At 45.4% G+C, this 18936-nt stretch overlaps 1 protein-coding gene across 1 annotated transcript; it reads right to left on the reverse strand.

The window, feature by feature from the left end:
- Positions 1-4221: 4221 nt before the first annotated feature.
- Positions 4222-12887, reverse strand: LOC128437110 (uncharacterized). Its single transcript, XM_053419149.1, has one exon. The coding sequence runs from the start codon at positions 8390-8392 to the stop codon at positions 6998-7000; it is 1395 nt and encodes a 464-aa protein (XP_053275124.1). The 5' UTR covers positions 8393-12887; the 3' UTR covers positions 4222-6997.
- Between the last annotated feature and the right edge of the window lie 6049 nt (positions 12888-18936).

Genomic DNA, 18936 nt, shown 5'->3' on the forward strand with positions numbered 1-18936 from the left:
ATATATTAGCCTGCGTCACCTCAGTCCCCCAATAGACCTTCAAGGTTTGCCTTATCTCAACACGAAGACAGGCTGGCAACTTCCTTACACAGGCATCATAAATCCTATAGAGGATCTTATAACTCTAGATCAGGGGTCGGCAAACCCTTTGACAATAAGTGCCGATGTGAAATTTCTTGTTAATTAGTGTGCCATATTATTGACATTATTGAACCACATTAATATTTCCAACAGTCGTGTATTTTTTTTTTCTTCCATATTGGCTATGAATAGAACACTAGGAAACACAAACACAAAGAAACATGTTTATCTCATTATTAGAGATGAGCCGGATACTCGGCTGAAACAAGTATCCGGTACGGATAAAGCACTTTTGCCGAGCACGAGTATTATACGAGTAATACGAGTCAATATCTTTGCTCAGACTGAATGAAAATCCTCACACAGCGTCACAGCGCTCCTCCCCTTCACACACCGCTCTGCTCACTCACTCACAGAACAGCTCTCTGTCACTCAGGTTCGCGGGTCTTTTCCGCTAACGTTTAGGGTTTCTTCAGCTTGAAGTTTGTTTTTATTTCAGTTTGTACTTACTTATTAACCAGTAGAGTTCTGTTAAACGTGGGTTCATTCAGACATGGTGCTGGTAGAAAGCGACTCGCGTTGCTTCTCTGCCTGTCGGAGAATTTTTTTATTTTTTTTTTAAACAGTTTTTTTTTTTTTACTCTACGCATTGAGTGTCTGACTACTCTCTAGCGTCTGGCTACTCTCTCTCTCTCTCTCTCCCTCTCTCTGCCGGTCGTTGGAGTTTTTTTTTTTTTTTTAAACCGTTAGTTGGCTCTAACCAGTTTTATTTTACTTCACGCACTGAGTGTCTGACACTTTCTAGGTAGTAGTGGTATAAAAAATATTACAAATTAAGCTACACAACCACATTATATATATTATATTATATTATATTACATTCCACTTCATAATTGCAACAGCATGTGTTGTATTCATTGTTGCAAAACTTGTTCTGTAAATAGTTCGTTTGCTATTGTGATCAAAATCATTGATCTGAAGCGCAATGCTGATGCTGTCCTGTAATAGTTTTCTAATCAGCAATAAATATAACAATTTCTGATCAACCCATATCAATTGCATGCTTAAAATAACATACTGGTTAAAGCCCTGCCCGTTTCAAGACAACCCGGCCTACTTCCGGGTTAAATCCAGCCCACGTCCGGGTTAAATCACACCCACTTCCGGGTTAGGTCCCGCCCACTCCGAGTACGGATACGGATACAGATAATTCATATGGTTAACAGATACAGATACAGATAATGCTGTACTCACTCATCCCTACTCATTATGATTGCAATAATAAGTTGTCATTAACCCCACCAACCACACTCATTCAGAATTGCAAAAACCTGCTTTAGTCGCATGGTTTTTGGCAGTGGCAAAGACTTTGAGAGAGTTTGATTGATTGATCCTCCCTTGTCTGCCTGATCTTTGAAACTTATTTCGTGCTTAGTCAAAAAGTGGCGCTTGACACTGGACATTTGACCAACAACATTTTCAAAACATAACGTGCACACAGCATGGTCCTTATGAAAAACAAAGCCGTAGTCTTCTGCCAATGAGGGCTGCACTTCACTGACATTCATGTGGGAAAATGTGAGCAGCGCCGGCTAAGAGGCTTCTTATTATTATTATTTAATGGAGATTGGCATCCAACGGTGAAGGTAGAGGCCAATGGGAAGCTACAAGCCATGACCACCAGCCTTACCAGCATCTCTGCTGAACGGTTCTGAGGCTCTGCAACACCTTACACAAAGAACCATAGAACGGCGAGGATCCACCACATCAGGCAGGAAATAAAAGCACGTTATCACATTACATTTCATTTCGTTTAGCTTTTATCGAAAAGCGCCTTACAATAAGTGCATTCAACCATGAAGGTACAAAACAGAACAACAAGAATCAAGAAAGTACAATTCCTTCAAAAAAGCAAAACTACAATGTATAGTCGAAGAGGAGTGTTTTTAGTATGCGGCAGAAGATTTATAGACTTTCTGCTGTCCTGATGTAATTGGGGAGCTCTTTCCACCATTTAGGAGCCAGGACAGCAAACAGTGGTGATTTTGTTGAGTCTTTAGCTTGCAGTGAGGGAGCAACAAGCCGATTGGCAGATGCAGAGCGGAGTGAACAGGCTGGGGTCTAACGTTTGACCATGTCCTGGAAGTAGACTGGACCCGATCCGTTCGCAGCACGGTACGCGAGTACTAATGTTTTGAAATGGATACCGGCAATCACCGGTAATCAATCAATCAATCAATCAAATTTTATTTGTATAGCCCATATTCACAAATTACAATTCGTCTCATAGGGCTTTAACAGGGTGTGAAATCCTCTGTCCTTAACCCTCAGCAAGAGTAAGGAAAAACTACTAAAAACCCTTTAACAGGGTAAAAATACGTAGAAACCTCAGAGAGAGCCACATGTGAGGGATCCCTCTCCCAGGACGGACAGAAGTGCAATAGATGCCACGTGCAGGAAAACATCATCAATAATCAAAGTCTCTAGCAGCATTTGATGAGGGTAGACATCCCGAAGGACAACCCCAACATGACATGCCAAGCAGTCCTGCTGCAAGCACAGTCAATGCTCAGCAACCATCTAGACCACGATCCACCATCCAGACCAGACGCCACTCCAGTCCTCAGTCACCGTCCACCGCCGCCCACCAGGACCCATCACAAGCCACCACTGCGGTCCTGGTCCACCGCTCGTGCCCAATGCCAACGCGACACAGGGTCCGCCACCAGCACCACGATCAGCCCACATGACTCAGAATCCGCCACAATGGATCCACCACCGCGACCCCCGGTGTACGATCCACAAACCGCAATCCATGGTGCGGCCACAGAGGCCCTGGATCTGCGGGTGATAAAGCAAAGGGATTCCGGGGAAGGGGGATAGGGATGGAGAAGAGGAAGGAGAAGCTGGAAAGAGAAGCTCCGTGTGTCATGTGTCATAAAATAGAACAAGTAACGTTCTGGCGCAGTAATTAGCTCTAACTATAAGCTTTATCAAAAAGGAAGGTTTTGAGCCTACTCTTAAACGAAAAGATGGTGTCTGCCTCCCGAACTGAAAGTGGTAGATTATTCCACAGCCGAGGGGCTTGATGGCTCAAAGCTCTGGCTCCTACTCTACTTTTAGAGACTTTAGGGACGACAAGTAGGCTTGAATTCTGGGAGCGGAGTGGTCTAGTGAGTTTATAAGGTACTAACAGCTCTTTAAGGTAAAAAGGCGCTATATTATTAAGGGCCTTGAAGGTGAGGAGGAGAATTTTAAATTCTATTCTAGATTTAACTGGAAGCCAGTGTAGCGATGCTAATACTGGAGAAATGTGCTCTCTTCTCTTTGTTCTCGTCAGGACACGTGCTGCGGCATTTTGGACAAGCTGTAGAGTCTTTAACGACTTACTGCTGGAGCCTGATAATAATGAATTACAATAGTCCAGTCTCGATGTAACAAAGGCATGGACTAGTTTTTCTGCATCTTTTTGTGAAAGGACATGTCTAATTTTTGAAATATTACGCAAGTGGAAAAAAGCGGTCCTAGAAATTTGTTTTAAGTGAGAATTAAAGGATAAATCAGGATCGAAGATCACTCCCAAGTTCCTGACTGTTTCATTGGAAGCAAGGGCAATGTCGTCTAGCGCAGCTGTATCATTAGATAATGTATCTCTAAGGTGTTTGGGGCCAAGTATTATAACCTCTGTTTTGTCTGAGTTTAATAAGAAAAAATTGCGGGTCATCCAGGTTTTTATGTCCTTGAGACATGTTCGAAGTTTAGTTAATTGATTACTTTGTTCAGGTTTTATTGACAAATATAACTGGGTGTCATCCGCATAGCAGTGGAAATTTACAGAGTGTGTCCTGATAATTGTTCCTAGTGGAAGCATATATAATGAGAATAAAATTGGGCCGGTCACAGAGCCCTGTGGAACACCATGGTTAACTTTGGTGCGCACAGATGACTCATGATTAATTTGCACGAATTGGGAGCGATCAGAAAAATACGATTTAAACCAGTTAAGAGATGTTCCATTAATTTTAATTAACTGTTTGAGTCTTTGTAATAAAATTTGATGGTCAATTGTGTTGAATGCTGCACTGAGATCTAACAGAACGAGGACTGTTGCGGGTGGAAATCAAAGGAGAGGAGTCGTCGTTCTCAAGTTGAAGTTAAGCAAGTTTATTCAGAGGTCACAGGTCAGGAAAACGCGGTGTCCAGCAATTGAACATGCATGGGTCTCTAGTTCTACGCAGGAGGCTGCACAGGAAGAAAGACGCTTAAACAGAGTGCGCACATAGATTATATCCTCTTGGAATATCGCGTGATGACGATGTCGTACGTGCACTCCGTTGTCGTGGTTACCAGAGGTGATAATGTTGCTGTATCAGTGCAGCTGCGTTAGTGTGCTGTCTGGGGGAGAGATTGTGGGCCAGGGTCTACTCACTGTCTCTGTGCGAACTGAATCAGGGAGCTGGGATGTGTGATATAAAGTGTTGACTATGAGTATGGTTTAAGGAATATATGTGGTGTATCAATATGAGTATGTATTATGTGTTTGGTGTATGTCAATAAATCCCCCTTTCCACACCTGATAGGTGTGGACATCACAGGGAAGGTAAAGGGCAGGAAAAAGGGGAATTATACAAAAAAAAAATGAAACGTCAACTTATAGCTGTGATATAAGAATCACAGCTACTAAAACCAAAAATGATTAAACTAACAATTGCATTTATAAAATTGTCAAAACCTAGCTGTGATTAAAAGAATCACAGCAATCAATCAAAAATTCTAAACTGACAATTATAGATATAGAATTGTCTAAACATAGCTGTGATTAAAAGAATCACAGCAATCAATCAAAAATTCAAAACTGACAATTATAGATAAATAATTGTCTAAACATAGCTGTGATTTAAAGGAATCACAGCAATCATATCTTATTTAATTAAAACACATGCATGATACTGTGGATTTAGAGAGAAAATGTAACACAAAAAGCAAAATCAACCTCTGACACTGTGGACTCTGTTAAATGCTCAAAAATGAATAGGAAAATAGAAAACATAAGGAAAAATAAAACTCCGGTGTCGGTTCGCAGGTCCCGCCGAGAGGATCTTTATCAGTGTGTGAGAAGGGGTGTGGTGTAGCTCTGAGAGGTTGCTAGCACTTCAGGCTGTATCAGTATAGTGTGTCCCAAGTTCTGTGTGCTTGCTTGGGGAACTGGAGCGCTTAATGTCAAAACATAGCTGTGATTAAAAGAATCACAGCCAGCAAAACAAAATTAATAAAAGTCAATAAAACAGCTTTTCAACAACCAAAGAGAAGAGCTTGATTTCCCTTCTCATCAAACCTGAGCATTGCAGAACAGATCAGCTGTTATTGAACTTTCACTGGGCTCATTTCATCGGAGCAGCAACTTCACCAGACTAAAAACAAAAAACATTGTTATCTCATTCTCACAAGGCCACAGTCGCGGATGAAACTTTTGTATGGGTGTAAGTGGCTTAAATATAATACAAACAGAGAAAGAGAAGGAAAAACTTTGCACATAAACTGTACTTAGAGATGGGCTTTAAAAGGACACCTTAATTTAATGTAGTGAATCACTCATCCTTGAATTTATATTACGAACCCAATTAGTAACTTGTGGAGTATTAAAATGGTCTTTACTATTAGCCCTGCTGTGTCAGGTTAAAATAAAATAAGATATTAAATGATCTGATTTTATGTAGAAATTTGGAGGCCTAAACCGTTTCTCCTTTCCTCTAATGGATTGGATATATTTTTAAAATCTGAAACAACAAATTGCTACCAAACAGTGTAATTTTAACAATTTCTTTGGGAATTCTTTACTTCTGAATGAAGCAAATAAAAACAAACAGACATACAATCATACAACCACGTCTCTTTGTGATGTTTAACGCCAGTGGTAAGCTGTAAGGCTTCTGGCCCTCCCCCTTTTCATCCTGTGCTGTGCACGTCTTAATCTTGGGAGTCATTTTATGACCAGAAGAAGCACAGGACTCCATGGCAGTCCAGGAGTAACACAGGCACAACTTATACCCTCTCCATTTTTCAAATTAGTTCTTATTTCAGCCAATGGGCGGGAAGTTGAAGGTGCTGGGGTACAATGTGTCAGGTGGTGCCAAGGAGCGCCTGATTTACCTTTGACCTGGGCCGAGTGTGAAGTAATTTCCTTCACCTCGTACGGTCCAGTCCACCTGGGTTCTGGCCACTTTCTTTTGTGAACCTTAACTCTTACCCAGTCACCGACTTTTACCTTTGGTCCTGCAGCTTCCTCCGGATCAGTCGCCAGGGCCCTGGAGACCTGATTGGAGAGAGCTACAGTAACAGCAGTTAAAACCTTCATATAACTTGACATTTCAATGTACATCCAGGGGTGGCACGTGACCTCCATCCCTGGGTGGACCAGGCATAACTCTGCCTGTCAACAGTTCATGTGGCGACAGGTGTGTCTTACCGCCTGGGGACGACCTCATTGTCATCAACACCAATGGCAGGGCTTCAACCCATGTCATTTTAGTGTCTGCACAAACCTTCGCAATTTTGGCTTTCAACGTTTGATTGGCTCTTTCTACAAGGCCTTGTGACTGTGGATGATACACTGAGCCAAACTTGTGGTGAATGCCCAAGGCAGCCTCTACCTCTCTTAGGTGTGTGTTGTTAAAGTGTGTGCCATTGTCTGAGCGGATGAACCGTGGAACCCCGTAACGGGGGATCAAGTCCTTCTGCTGCCACTTGATCACTGACTTTGCATCCTCCCGTCTGGGGGGGATGGCTTCAACCCATCTAGAAAACCCACATACCATTACCAACATGTATCTCATTCCCTGCACTCTCATGTCTGCACCCATATCTGTATAGTCTATACTGATGTCTTGGAAACAGACGGCAGGAACGGGATATGAACCTATGGGCGTTGGAAAGGTCTTCTAGGATTGGGGTTCCCACTAATGGAACATTCGTCACAAAATAAATTGGAGATGCTCTCGAGATGTGGATGCCACCATAGGGCTGAAATTCTCTGGAAGGTTCTGAGTTTTCCTTCATGGGTGAGGCCATGTGCTTCTTTGAGCAACATGGCACAAAGTTCTGCCGAGGCAACGATGCGTCCATCATGGGACCTCCAGAGGCCTTCTTTAGACTTCAGGGCGCCCTTTTGTCTCCATGTGGACCATTCATACGGTCCAGCTTTTTCCTGAATTTGGATGAGCGTGTCTTCAGTGAGTTCAGGGAACTGAGCTGGGCTGGGGGAGGCCATGACCATCTGAGGCGGCGTGTAACCTCCTGCCTCCTTGGCAGCTTGGTCCGCTGCTTTATTTCCAGCACTGATTCTGGTTTGGTTGGTGTCGTGTCCTTTGCACTTCATGACAGCCAGGCATCTGGGCAACAGAACTGCACTCAGGAGGCGTCTCATTGGAACTTGATGTCTGATCGGTTGATCACCGGTAGTCAGGAAGCCTCGTCTCATCCAGGACGGGCCATCAAGCTGAACGGCACCATGTGCGTATGCAGAGTCAGTGTAGACATTTACAATTTGCCCTTGCCCCAACTCTAGGGCTCTTGTGAGGGCTGTGACTTCAGCTAACTGAGCTGAAGCTGGCTGGGGAATGATTCCAGCTTCCAAGGTGGTGTGACTTCCATCTGTGTGTTGCTGCACTACAGCATAGGCAGCCACATTGCCATCTTCTCCTTTGTAGCAGCAACCGTCCGTGTACAGCCAGGCATCAGCATTCAGAATGGGATCTGCACTCAGTTCTGGTCTGAGCTTGTTTTCCTTGATCGCAAGTTCTCCACACACATGGGGTGTTCCACTTGTAATGTTGGTCGCCATGTTGTTGATGCTTGGAACAAAGGTTATGTGTGACTGAGTGCACTGGACCTGAAGTTTGGTCTTCCGGGCTGCACTGAAGTTGAACTCTTTGCTCTGGAGGAAAGCGGCAACTCCATGCTGGGTGTGAATCTGAGTTGGATGTCCCATGACGACATGGCTGGTTTTGTCAATGGCTTTCGCTACAGCTGCAACGTATCGGGCACACGAACTTTGTCCTGTCTCGACCGTGTCGAGTTTGGAGGAATGGTAGATGAGGACACATCGGTCTGTTGAACGCCTTTGGAATAATACTGCATTAACAACACCACCCATCTCTGCAACATCAAGATGAATTAGCTTGGTGTAGTCTGGTGTGGCCAGTGCAGGACAAACCTTGATGTCTTGGTATGGGCAAGTGTTCTGGGAGTGTGGTTTCCGTGGTGGCAGGGATGTTGAACTTCCACATGTCTTCAGTGGCGGCCTTGAGAACATCTGGGTCTGTAGTGGCAATCCAGGTCAAACCTTGTGCTCTCTTCATCATGGGGCCTAGACTGCGAGCTTCATGGCCAAATCCCACAGTTAGTGTTATATGTGGAGCAGACTCTGTGAGCTGGTACCATTCTTCAGCAAAGACATCCAGTTTAACCTCTGCAGCCACTCCTTCTTTGCCACACACTATACTTGATCATGTGATCTTGGGTTGTAGATGAGCCATGTTCTCGTCCCAGTCTTCCTCATATTGTTCATCAGGGTTCGAGGTGACATTAAGAGTGCAGTGTATGTGTGAGAGGGGTGTTTTGTATGGGTGTAAGGCATACATTTTAGGTTTGTATGTATTGAACAGGAACTGGATGTGTGGTGTTGAGGGGCCAGTGGGCATCAATCTGAGCCAAAACACTTCTTGATCCTGCGGTTGGGGTGTTTCTCCAGTGAATAGGATACGAATTGGATGCTGTCTTGTGGTTTCTGGGACTTCAGAGGAGATTTGGACCCCCTTTTCATCGAGATAAATCTTCAACTTGAGTTTGCACATCAAGTCACGTCCTAATAAGTTGGCCGGGCATGTTGGGGCAGAGAGGAATGCATGAGAAACTGTGTGGCTTCCCAGCGTCACACGGAGGGGTTGGGTGAAGGACTGTCTAATTGGGGACCCCGTAACTCCCACCACCATAGTGGAGTTTTCTGAAAGTGGCTGTGTGGTCCGCCGACAGGAGTATGTTGCTCCAGTGTCTGCCAGCATGAGATGAGGGACACCATCGATGTCACATGACACAAGTGGTTCGGTGTTTAGTCCAAAGTGTCGCATCAGTCCCCCTTCTGGTGGCGGGCATCCTCATTCGTTCCTCCACTCCCTCAGGGGGGTCTGGGTGGCTGGGTCCACATCATATGGGACTGGGTAAGGCATGTTGGCTTGTCTCTGAGGGGGTGGTTGGTAAGGTGGTTGGTAAGGTGGTTCTCTGGGTTGGTCACAGCCTTGACCACGTGGGGGCCCCATTTGCTGGGGTTCTAGCCTGCAGTTTCTGGCTATATGCCCTGGTCCTCCACAGTTATAGCAGAAATATGTGGTGTTTCCTGTGCCACGTCCTCTGCCTCTTGGTGCCCAACCTCCTCTTCCTCCTGGTGCCCAACCTCCTCTTCCTCCTTGGGGTTGGTGCTGATACGGGCCTTGTGGTTGCTGATACTGGCCATACTGCTGCTGTTGTTGTGGGCCATAGTAGAGGGGAGGAACCTGCATCAGGGGCTGAGGCGTAGGGAGAGGCTGTCATGTAAGATGCCGTTAATTACGTGGACTCCCTCTTTTTCCTCCCCCTTTTCGCCTTCCTCTTCTGAGTGGCCCGACCTATACTGGTGCTTGTCCCAATCTTGTGTTTCTTTCTCCCACTCGTCATCTGAGTGATGGAGAACCGGCGCCCAACGTGGGGCTAGACAGGTCCCATCGTTCTGAGGGCAGCAGGGTGCGTGTCATGGAGGGATGTTGTTTTGACCTTGTCCAGGTGTACCCCTTTCCCCATGGAGTGTGGTCTCCAAGGCTGGACCTCCTTTCTCTGATCCTCCCTTCAAATGCGTGGGCAGAGGCCGGCCCTCTTTTAGCCCCATCTGGTGACGGTGAGCGAAGCGATTTCACCGATCCACTGGTGGAGCGTGATGGTGTCTCTCTTCTGCTTCTGTGACCTTCGTGCCCTCCATCTTGGTCTCCTTCAGTTGTTCCCGCTGCAGTCATTGCAGCCATTTCCTCTTTCAGCAGTCTGATTTCACCTTGGACTGTTTCTACTGTTCCTGTAAGGATCTGTGTTGCCTCCGAAAGTGAATCATCTTTCACCGTAAGTTGTCCTCCTGTCAATTGCATGACTTCATGAAGCACTCCTCCCTCTATCACGCGCACTAGCGCCATCGTGTGGGATGGTGGTGGAGGTCCTCCCCCTGCCACGCGCACTGGCGCCATTGTGTGGGCATTTGGTGGAGGTGCAGTTTGAACCCTCCCTGTCTCCCTCTGGTGGGGAGACAGGGGTATCACACCTGTAATGACACCGTAAGGAGGGGGCATTTGGGGATATAGGGATGGCACAGCGGCCGGGGTTGGCACTGCAAGGGCGTTGGCTGTTTCCTGCAGTTGCTCCTTGTCCCCACTGGGAGTTTGACATTCACTCCCAAGCCATCAGTCCCTTCTCCGAATTTCGGCATACCGAACACAACCCGCAAGCAAACATCCAAAGCCTGTGAGCCTATCTCCAATTCCAATTTAGCCATTTTAGTTGTAACATGGTGTTTGGTGAACAGAGTGCATTTAGCTGCTTTCTCTGCTGATTCCACCTCGTCCACTGCTAAGAGCAGTGCGGCTCTCATACTTCCAATCACCTTCCGGGTTGGGGCTATGTTCCCTGGCAATATCCACCCTTTATTCCGCCACCCGATCAAAATCTTGCTCCACACTTCCTCCCTACCCTTCCACTCCTTAGGAGCGGTCATATTTCTCACTTGCGCTGTCACATATTCCCCAAAATCCTCCATTTTTTCAGTCAGTCCATGAAATTGTGTGTGTGTTGCTCCGTCAGTGAGAGGGGATGTGTGTGCGCTTTACTATCAGTGTGTAGGAATGCTAACACACGGGCAGAGACCGCAAAAAGGGCTGCTCCTCAGAAGTCTCCCCCACAGTCACTTTTTCTAATTTGATATCTCTTTCTACATATAATATTTGATAGTCCAATTGTTAGGCCCTTCCATTCCCTTTTTTGCGAGATTTGGAGGGCCTGTGAGTTAAATCCGTAGCGACATGCCCACACACAAACCCGTTAAGGTGCTGTGTTTTACAGTGTGTGTCGTCACGCCAACCCCCACATTAACCACCATCGTGGAGCGATTTTACAACATGCGTCTGGCTGAATTTTAACTCCTTTTTTCTTCTTCAGCAACTCTTACACCAACTCATTTAGTCAGATTTTACGGTGTAAGCAGCTGGTATCTCTTTATTAAATATAAAAAAAAAAAAAAAAAACACAATTGCTAAATACACAGCGTTTTCAGACCTTTCTAATTACTATTCTAAATTTAGCATATGCAACTTGTACTCACCCTCAGTACTACTGATCAAGAATTTGGTTTTTTTCCTATCATGACAATATGCAGATTTCAATTAAATAGGCTCTGCTTACCTTTTAATAGTACAGCGCTGTTTTGATCAGGTTCCCGAGGAGAGACAAGCCACGCAGGGCGGTTCTTTCCCGTCCGAGAGACGACCTCCTCCCCGACTGGTTGATTTCCACTCCGCTCTTTTCAATCGTCTAAAACCATCCTCTGCTACCATTTGTTGCGGGTGGAAATCAAAGGAGAGGAGTCGTCGTTCTCAAGTTGAAGTTAAGCAAGTTTATTCAGAGGTCACAGGTCAGGAAAACGCGGTGTCCAGCAATTGAACATGCATGGGTCTCTAGTTCTACGCAGGAGGCTGCACAGGAAGAAAGACGCTTAAACAGAGTGCGCACATAGATTATATCCTCTTGGAATATCGCGTGATGACGATGTCGTACGTGCACTCCGTTGTCGTGGTTACCAGAGGTGATAATGTTGCTGTATCAGTGCAGCTGCGTTAGTGTGCTGTCTGGGGGAGAGATTGTGGGCCAGGGTCTACTCACTGTCTCTGTGCGAACTGAATCAGGGAGCTGGGATGTGTGATATAAAGTGTTGACTATGAGTATGGTTTAAGGAATATATGTGGTGTATCAATATGAGTATGTATTATGTGTTTGGTGTATGTCAATAGGACCGACACAAGTCCCTGATCTGAGGCTATTAAAAGGTCATTAGTGACTTTTGCCAAGGCTGTCTCTGTACTGTGATTGGCTCTAAACCCCGACTGAAAGTCTTCATATATATTATTTTCCTGGAGAAACTCACACAGCTGATTGGCTACAACTTTTTCTAAGATTTTAGACATGAAAGGGAGATTAGATATTGGCCTGTAATTGGCTAAAACCTCTGGGTCTAGGGTGGGTTTTTTGAGTAGGGGTTTGATGACAGCTATTTTAAAAGACTGTGGTACGAAAAACAAATGGCGCCGTACTAACGGGTGCCTGTCGTAGCAGCTCCTGGTATTACTGTCGGTTTTTTGTGTTTTTATAACGTTTGCTGTTTGTTTTTTATATTTATTTTTGCGCTGCTCTGTGCATCTTCGTCCCGCACAAGGACGAGATGCTTTTGAAATTTATTGGACACTTTTTTATAACTTTTAACCGCACTTCGGTCTCTTCGGATCACTGGGAGAATGCCTGCAACACACGCCGGCATTGTTTACACCCGCGACCAGCTGATCGCCCTGAGGCACACTACCCTCTTGGCCGGAGAGAGACCCACCATCCCGGAGGAACTAAAGAGGAGACGGCGGGGCTGCAGAGCGGGGCTTAAACGGAGGATGGAGAAGAGGAAGTTTAAGCCCTTCATCCCTGCAGTCATCACTGGAAACGTGAGGTCGCTGGCAAATAAAGTGGACGAACTGGAAGCGCTCATCAGGACACAGAGGGAGTCAGGGAGTCCAGTATTGTGTGTCTCACGGAAACGTGGCTGCACGAGCAGATACCGGACTCCAACGTCACCATTCCTGGCTTCCAGACGGTTCGAGCCGACAGAGACACCATCGCGACCGGCAAGAAGAAAGGAGGGGGACTCGCCGTGCTCGTGAACAACAGGTGGTGTCACCCCGGGCACGTCACCGTTAAACAGAGTGTCTGCAGCCCGGACATCGAGCTCGTCGCCGTCGGACTTCGTCCATATTATTTGCCGAGGGAGTTTACCAGTGTTTTTGCCATCAATGTTTACATTCCTCCATCTGGGAACGCAGAAGCAGCGTGTGACGTCATACACACTGTGACTGCAGGATTACAGACACAACACCCCGGGGCCTTCATCATCATCACAGGTGACTTTAATCATGCTTCCCTCTCATCCACACTCCCAACCTTCTTCCAGTTTGTAAAATGTGCCACCCGTGAAAATAAGACTTTGGACCTGCTGTATGCAAATGTTAAGGATGCATACAGCTCCACTGCCCTGCCACCACTGGGCAGGTCAGACCACAACCTAGTCCTGCTCTCACCATCATACAAGCCTGTGATTCAGCAGCACCCAGTCACAGTGAGGACAGTGAGGAAATGGTCTCATGAGGCCATGGAAACACTGCGTGGGGCGCTGGAGGCCACAGACTGGGATGTTCTGTATGAGCCACATGGTGAGGACATTGATGGCCTGACTGACTGTGTCTCTGAGTACATTGGGTTCTGCATAGATAACACCATCCCCACTAAAGAGGTCCGCTGTTACCCAAATAACAAGCCGTGGGTAACAAGCGACCTGAAGGCCCTTCTCAACGAGAAGAAGATGGCCTTTAGATCACGGGACAGAGCAGAACTCAAACGGGTACAAAGGGAGCTCAAGCGCAGCATCAGGGAGAGCAAGGACAACTTCAGAAGAAAACTGGAGCACAAACTGGAGGAAAACAACACCAGGGACGTCTGGAGGGGGATGAAGGAGATCACTGGTTTCAAGAGGAAAGATGGGGGAGCAGCTGGGGATGAACGACGTGCGAACGAACTGAACACGTTCTTCAATAGGTTCAACTCCAACCCCCCCACCCCCAGCGGACCCTCCACTGACTCTATGACTGCCTCTACTGCTTCTCTGAGCAACAACCCCCCACCTCCCCCCATCACCCCCTGCCCCCCACCACCCCCGTCACCATCTCCCCCCACCCCCCCACTGGCTTTTACCACAGACCTATTCACACCTCCCACCCCCAGGACATCCTCACATCCCCCACAGCCCCCCACCACCTCCTGCAACACATACATCTCTGCACCACCCTCAAACCCACCACTGACATCCCACACCCCCCGTCTGGACTCCACATCCCAGCCAGTCAGGTGAGGAGAGAGCTGGAGAGGCTCAAACCGAGGAAAGCTGCGGGGCCGGACCGCATCAGCCCTCGTGTGCTGAAGGCCTGTTCCAGCCAGCTCTGTGGAGTTCTCCAGCACCTCTTCAACCTGAGCCTACACCTTCAGAGAGTGCCAGTGCTCTGGAAAACATCCTGCCTGGTCCCAGTGCCCAAAAAAGGACGTCCTGCTGCACTGGAGGACTACAGGCCGTTGGCACTGACCTCTCACATCATGAAGGTCATGGAAAGACTGGTCCTGACCCACCTCAGACCGCTGGTGTGCCCATCACAAGACCCCCTGCAGTTTGCATATCAGCCCCATGTTGGGGTTGATGTTGCAATCATCTACCTGCTGCAGAAGGCTTACTCCTCCCTGGAGAGACCCAACACCTCAGTCCGGATCATGTTTTTCGACTTCTCCAGCGCCTTCAACACCATCCAGCCCAGACTGCTGAAGGCCAAACTGGAGGGCACGCAGGTGAGTGCTCCCCTCATCGCTTGGGTCGATGACTATCTGACGGGCAGACCACAGTTTGTGAGATTACAGAACTGTGTGTCTGATCGTCTGATCAGTAACATCGGGCCCCCCAGGGAACTGTGCTGTCCCCCTTCCTCTTCACCATATACACTGCTGACTTTAAGCACTGCACAGAGACGTGCCATCAGCAGAAGTTCTCTGATGACACAGCCATTGTGGGGTGTGTTGAGGGCGGAGGGGAGGCTGAGTACAGGGACCTGGTTGACCGCTTTGTGAAGTGGTGTGGGGAGAACCGCATGCAGCTCAACGTGACGAAGACGAGGGAGATGGTGGTGGATTTCAGGAGGAACAAGCCCCTGCCCTCTCCTGTCTGCATCGGTGGGACGGCTGTGGAGGTGGTCCCTGCATACAAGTACCTGGGTGTCACACTGGACAATAAACTGGACTGGTCCACCAACACAGAGGCCGTCTACAAGAAGGGCCTGAGCCGGCTTTATTTCCTGAGGAGGCTCAGGTCCTTCAACGTCTGCAACAAGATGCTGCAGATGTTTTATAAGTCTGTTGTGGCGAGCACCATCTTCTTTGCTGTGGTGTCCTGGGGTGCAGGCATCAAGGCTAAGGACGCCAACAAACTGAAAAAACTGATTAGGAAGGCAGAGTCTGTGGTTGGCTCTAAGCTTGTCACCCTGGAGGAGGTGGTGGAGGACAGGATGCTGGCAAATCTGCTGGCAATCATGGACAATCCGTCTCACCCCCTCCACAAAACACTAGACAAGCTAAGGAGCAGCTTCAGCCACAGACTCATTCAACCCCGCTGCTCTAAGGAACGATACAGGAAGTCGTTCCTCCCAACCGCAATAAGACTGTACAACGCATCTACCTCTGTCAGAGCCACCATCACAGAACTGCACTAAATATACCTGTCTCAATTCATCATTTTATACAATAATATTGTCTTTTGCACACTCTGTTTACATATTCTCACACTCATAGTATATTATATTATCTATTGTATCGCCAAATACTTATATTTATACCCGTACTATATATCATATATTATATCATACTCTTTGTATATTCTTTGTATATATAAGTCTATATACACATATTTATACATGTGTACATGTTATTATTATTATATTTTACTATTATTATTATTATTATCTATACTGTTGCTGCTATTATTACTATATACTGCTATTATATTGGTATAATTACTATCATATATAAATATACATTACATACTATATATACTGTACTATTTTTTATATACTGTCTAACAATAACATTTACCATCATATCATCAGTACTATTACCATCATCTGCCACTGCACCTTATCTACCTATTTATCTTGTGTTTCTGTTCTTATTCTTTCTACTGCAATATTTTATATTTTATATTTTATTCTATTGTATTGTATTTTATTGTATTCAAATGTACCGGCTGCTATGACGACTTAATTTCCCTTCGGGGATGAATAAAGTAATCTATCTATCTATCTATCTATCTATCTATCTATCTATCTATCTATCTATCTATAACCTGATGATAATGACAGATTGATAATGTTAAGTAACGAACTATCAATTAGGTGCAGTATTTCTTTAAGTAATTTTGTAGGAATGGGATCTAAGATACAGGTTGTTGGTTTAGAACCTGAGATTATTTTGGTAAACTGATCACGGGTGATCAGGGAGAAACTGTCTAAGTAATTGTAAGGATTCTCAACCGTTTCTGATATCTCTGTTGTTGGGAGGGTATTAGTGCCAATTGAGGGCAGGAGATGGTTGATTTTATTTCTAATAGTTTGAATTTTATCATTAAAAAAGGTCATAAAGATATTGCTATTTAGGGATCGAGGAATACTGGGTTCGGTGGAGGTGTGACTCTCTGTCAGCATGGCTACAGTGCTGAAGAGAAACCTGGGGTTGTTTTTATTCTCTTCTATTAGTTTTGAATAGTAGGCGGCTCTTGCTTTGTGGAGAGCCTTTTTATATTCTTTAACACTATTCTTCCAGTCTATTAGATGTTCAACATGGTTGCTGGAGCGCCACTTCCTTTCTAGTTTTCTTGATAATTGTTTTAACTCATTTGTCTGGGAATTATACCACTGAGCTAATTTACTATGTTTGAAATTTTTCTTTTTTAGAGGCGCTATTGAGTCTAATGTTAATCGTAATGAGTCTGCAGAGCTATCGACGAGGTGGTCGATCTCAATGTAGCTCTAGTTTTTAAAGAATTTGCTGTTTATATCTACTGCTAATACAGTTTTAAATGTAATTGGAATTATTTCCTGTTATAAGAATATGTCCTTGAATTTATCAGAACATTTAGAACAGGAAAAAGTGAGAAAACCACAACCATCTCCTCTGTCCATTGTGCTGAAGGTGGCAGCATGGCGGAGCACACGATGGAGTCCATGGCAGATTACTCGTAGATGCAGTGTCTAGAATAGTTTGACATTCCTAAGAATGAGAGCATTTCCTTTTATTGTCTTAGGTGGAGGCACATTGTTTAAGATTAAGATTAAGAAATCCTTTATAAATCTTGCAATGGGGAAATGTGCAATGTTACAGCAGCAGAAGAAGTCACATAAGTAGCATGCAGAACTTGGGTGAAGGATTATAAAGAAATAGAAATATACAACTGTGGCAGTAGACCATGCCACAGGGCTCTCCCAGACACCGCCAGAGACACACATGTTGCTTTGAAGCATATTTATCAATAACAACATAAATTCAAACTGCAAACTTCTCTGAGCTTTCCAGCTCAGTAGCTAGCTCCGCGTTCTTTTGAACTTGTTCATGCACAACACTGCACTTAGGGTGGATAAGTCTTGTGCGGAAAGAGCTGCCCAGTGCTGCAGGGGGTGGGAATGGTTATCCATGAGAGAAGACAGCTTTGCCATCATCCTCCACTGTCCCACCACCTCCCCTGGGACAAGCAGGTATCCCTGGACCGAGCTGGCCTTCCAAATACGTTGCTATTGACTTTAGAAGGAAGATATTGGACGATTTAACACAATGCGTAACAACATATGTTTGCTGATACAGTATCTGTGTGGAGTGAAAATTAATAGTACCTAAAAAATATATCCATTTAAGTAAAGTACAGATATATGAAAATGTACTTACGTATAGTAAATGTACTTTTTACAACCCACCACTATACTGTTTTGCATCATATAACAGTTGTGATGGAAATTCATCTTGAGACTTGAAATAATGAAATTCTTAGACTGGAGTTGCCATTGAGTCTTTATAATAGTAATCTCTGCAGGGTTACACAACAAGCACGGGTGCTCAGGATGGAACAACTGGCTGCAGGTGTGCAAAAGCCAGGACTTATACAAAGAGGCGTTTCACAAGAAAATATGAAAATAAGAAGAAGACATGTCAGAACTAAAACAAAGAGGTGCTTCATAAAACTTAATATGAAAAAGATATGAAATCCTCCTCTGTGTCTATCTGCTGTGTCCGTCCGCTGTAGCAAACTCCCTGTTTGCCAAGGCCACAGCAGTGAGACACCTGGTCAGTTGAATTTTCCCTTACACTCCCCCATTTGATCATCAATAAGAATATGATCACTGACGAAAAATAATCAAGAAACATCATAATCATTATCAATAAAAAAGATCAAATCATAGAAGAAAAATGTACGAGTCTGCAACCCTGGTACTTTGCGTACATATAGAATCACTGGCGATGAGGCCACAATAGGTAGGTCTCTGATCTTTATAACTGGGATAAGTGGAGTGCGGACCGGTGAATCAGGGCAGGGGACAATTACACCAGCCTGCAAAAAGGATTCAAAAACAGGACTTATCCCCTCCACTGCTTCCTGTCTGAGTGAATATTGTTGATTACATGGTCTATAATCAGATTTTGGAGTGATTTTGACTGGATCACAGTTCCTGATGAGGCCCACATCATATTTGTCTTTTGCCCACAGTGTTTCAGGCAGATCTGAAAGTAAAGGAGAAACATCAGAGGGGCTGGACAACTTTGGAATTCGAGACGCGAAACATTGCCATCTGCTGGTCAGTGAGTGAGATGGCTTCTGGAACCAGACCAAAAAATATTGGACACTTTCATAGAATCATCAGAAAAAGGCAAAAACAGAGATTCATAAACATGATC

The sequence above is a fragment of the Pleuronectes platessa genome, chromosome 3, assembly GCF_947347685.1.
Source record: "Pleuronectes platessa chromosome 3, fPlePla1.1, whole genome shotgun sequence".
NCBI lineage: Eukaryota > Metazoa > Chordata > Actinopteri > Pleuronectiformes > Pleuronectidae > Pleuronectes > Pleuronectes platessa.

Excerpts from the sequence above, each read along its gene's own strand:
- LOC128437110 (XM_053419149.1), bottom strand. The coding sequence starts at position 8,392 with ATGTTCTCAAGGCCGCCACTGAAGACATGTGGAAGTTCAACATCCCTG.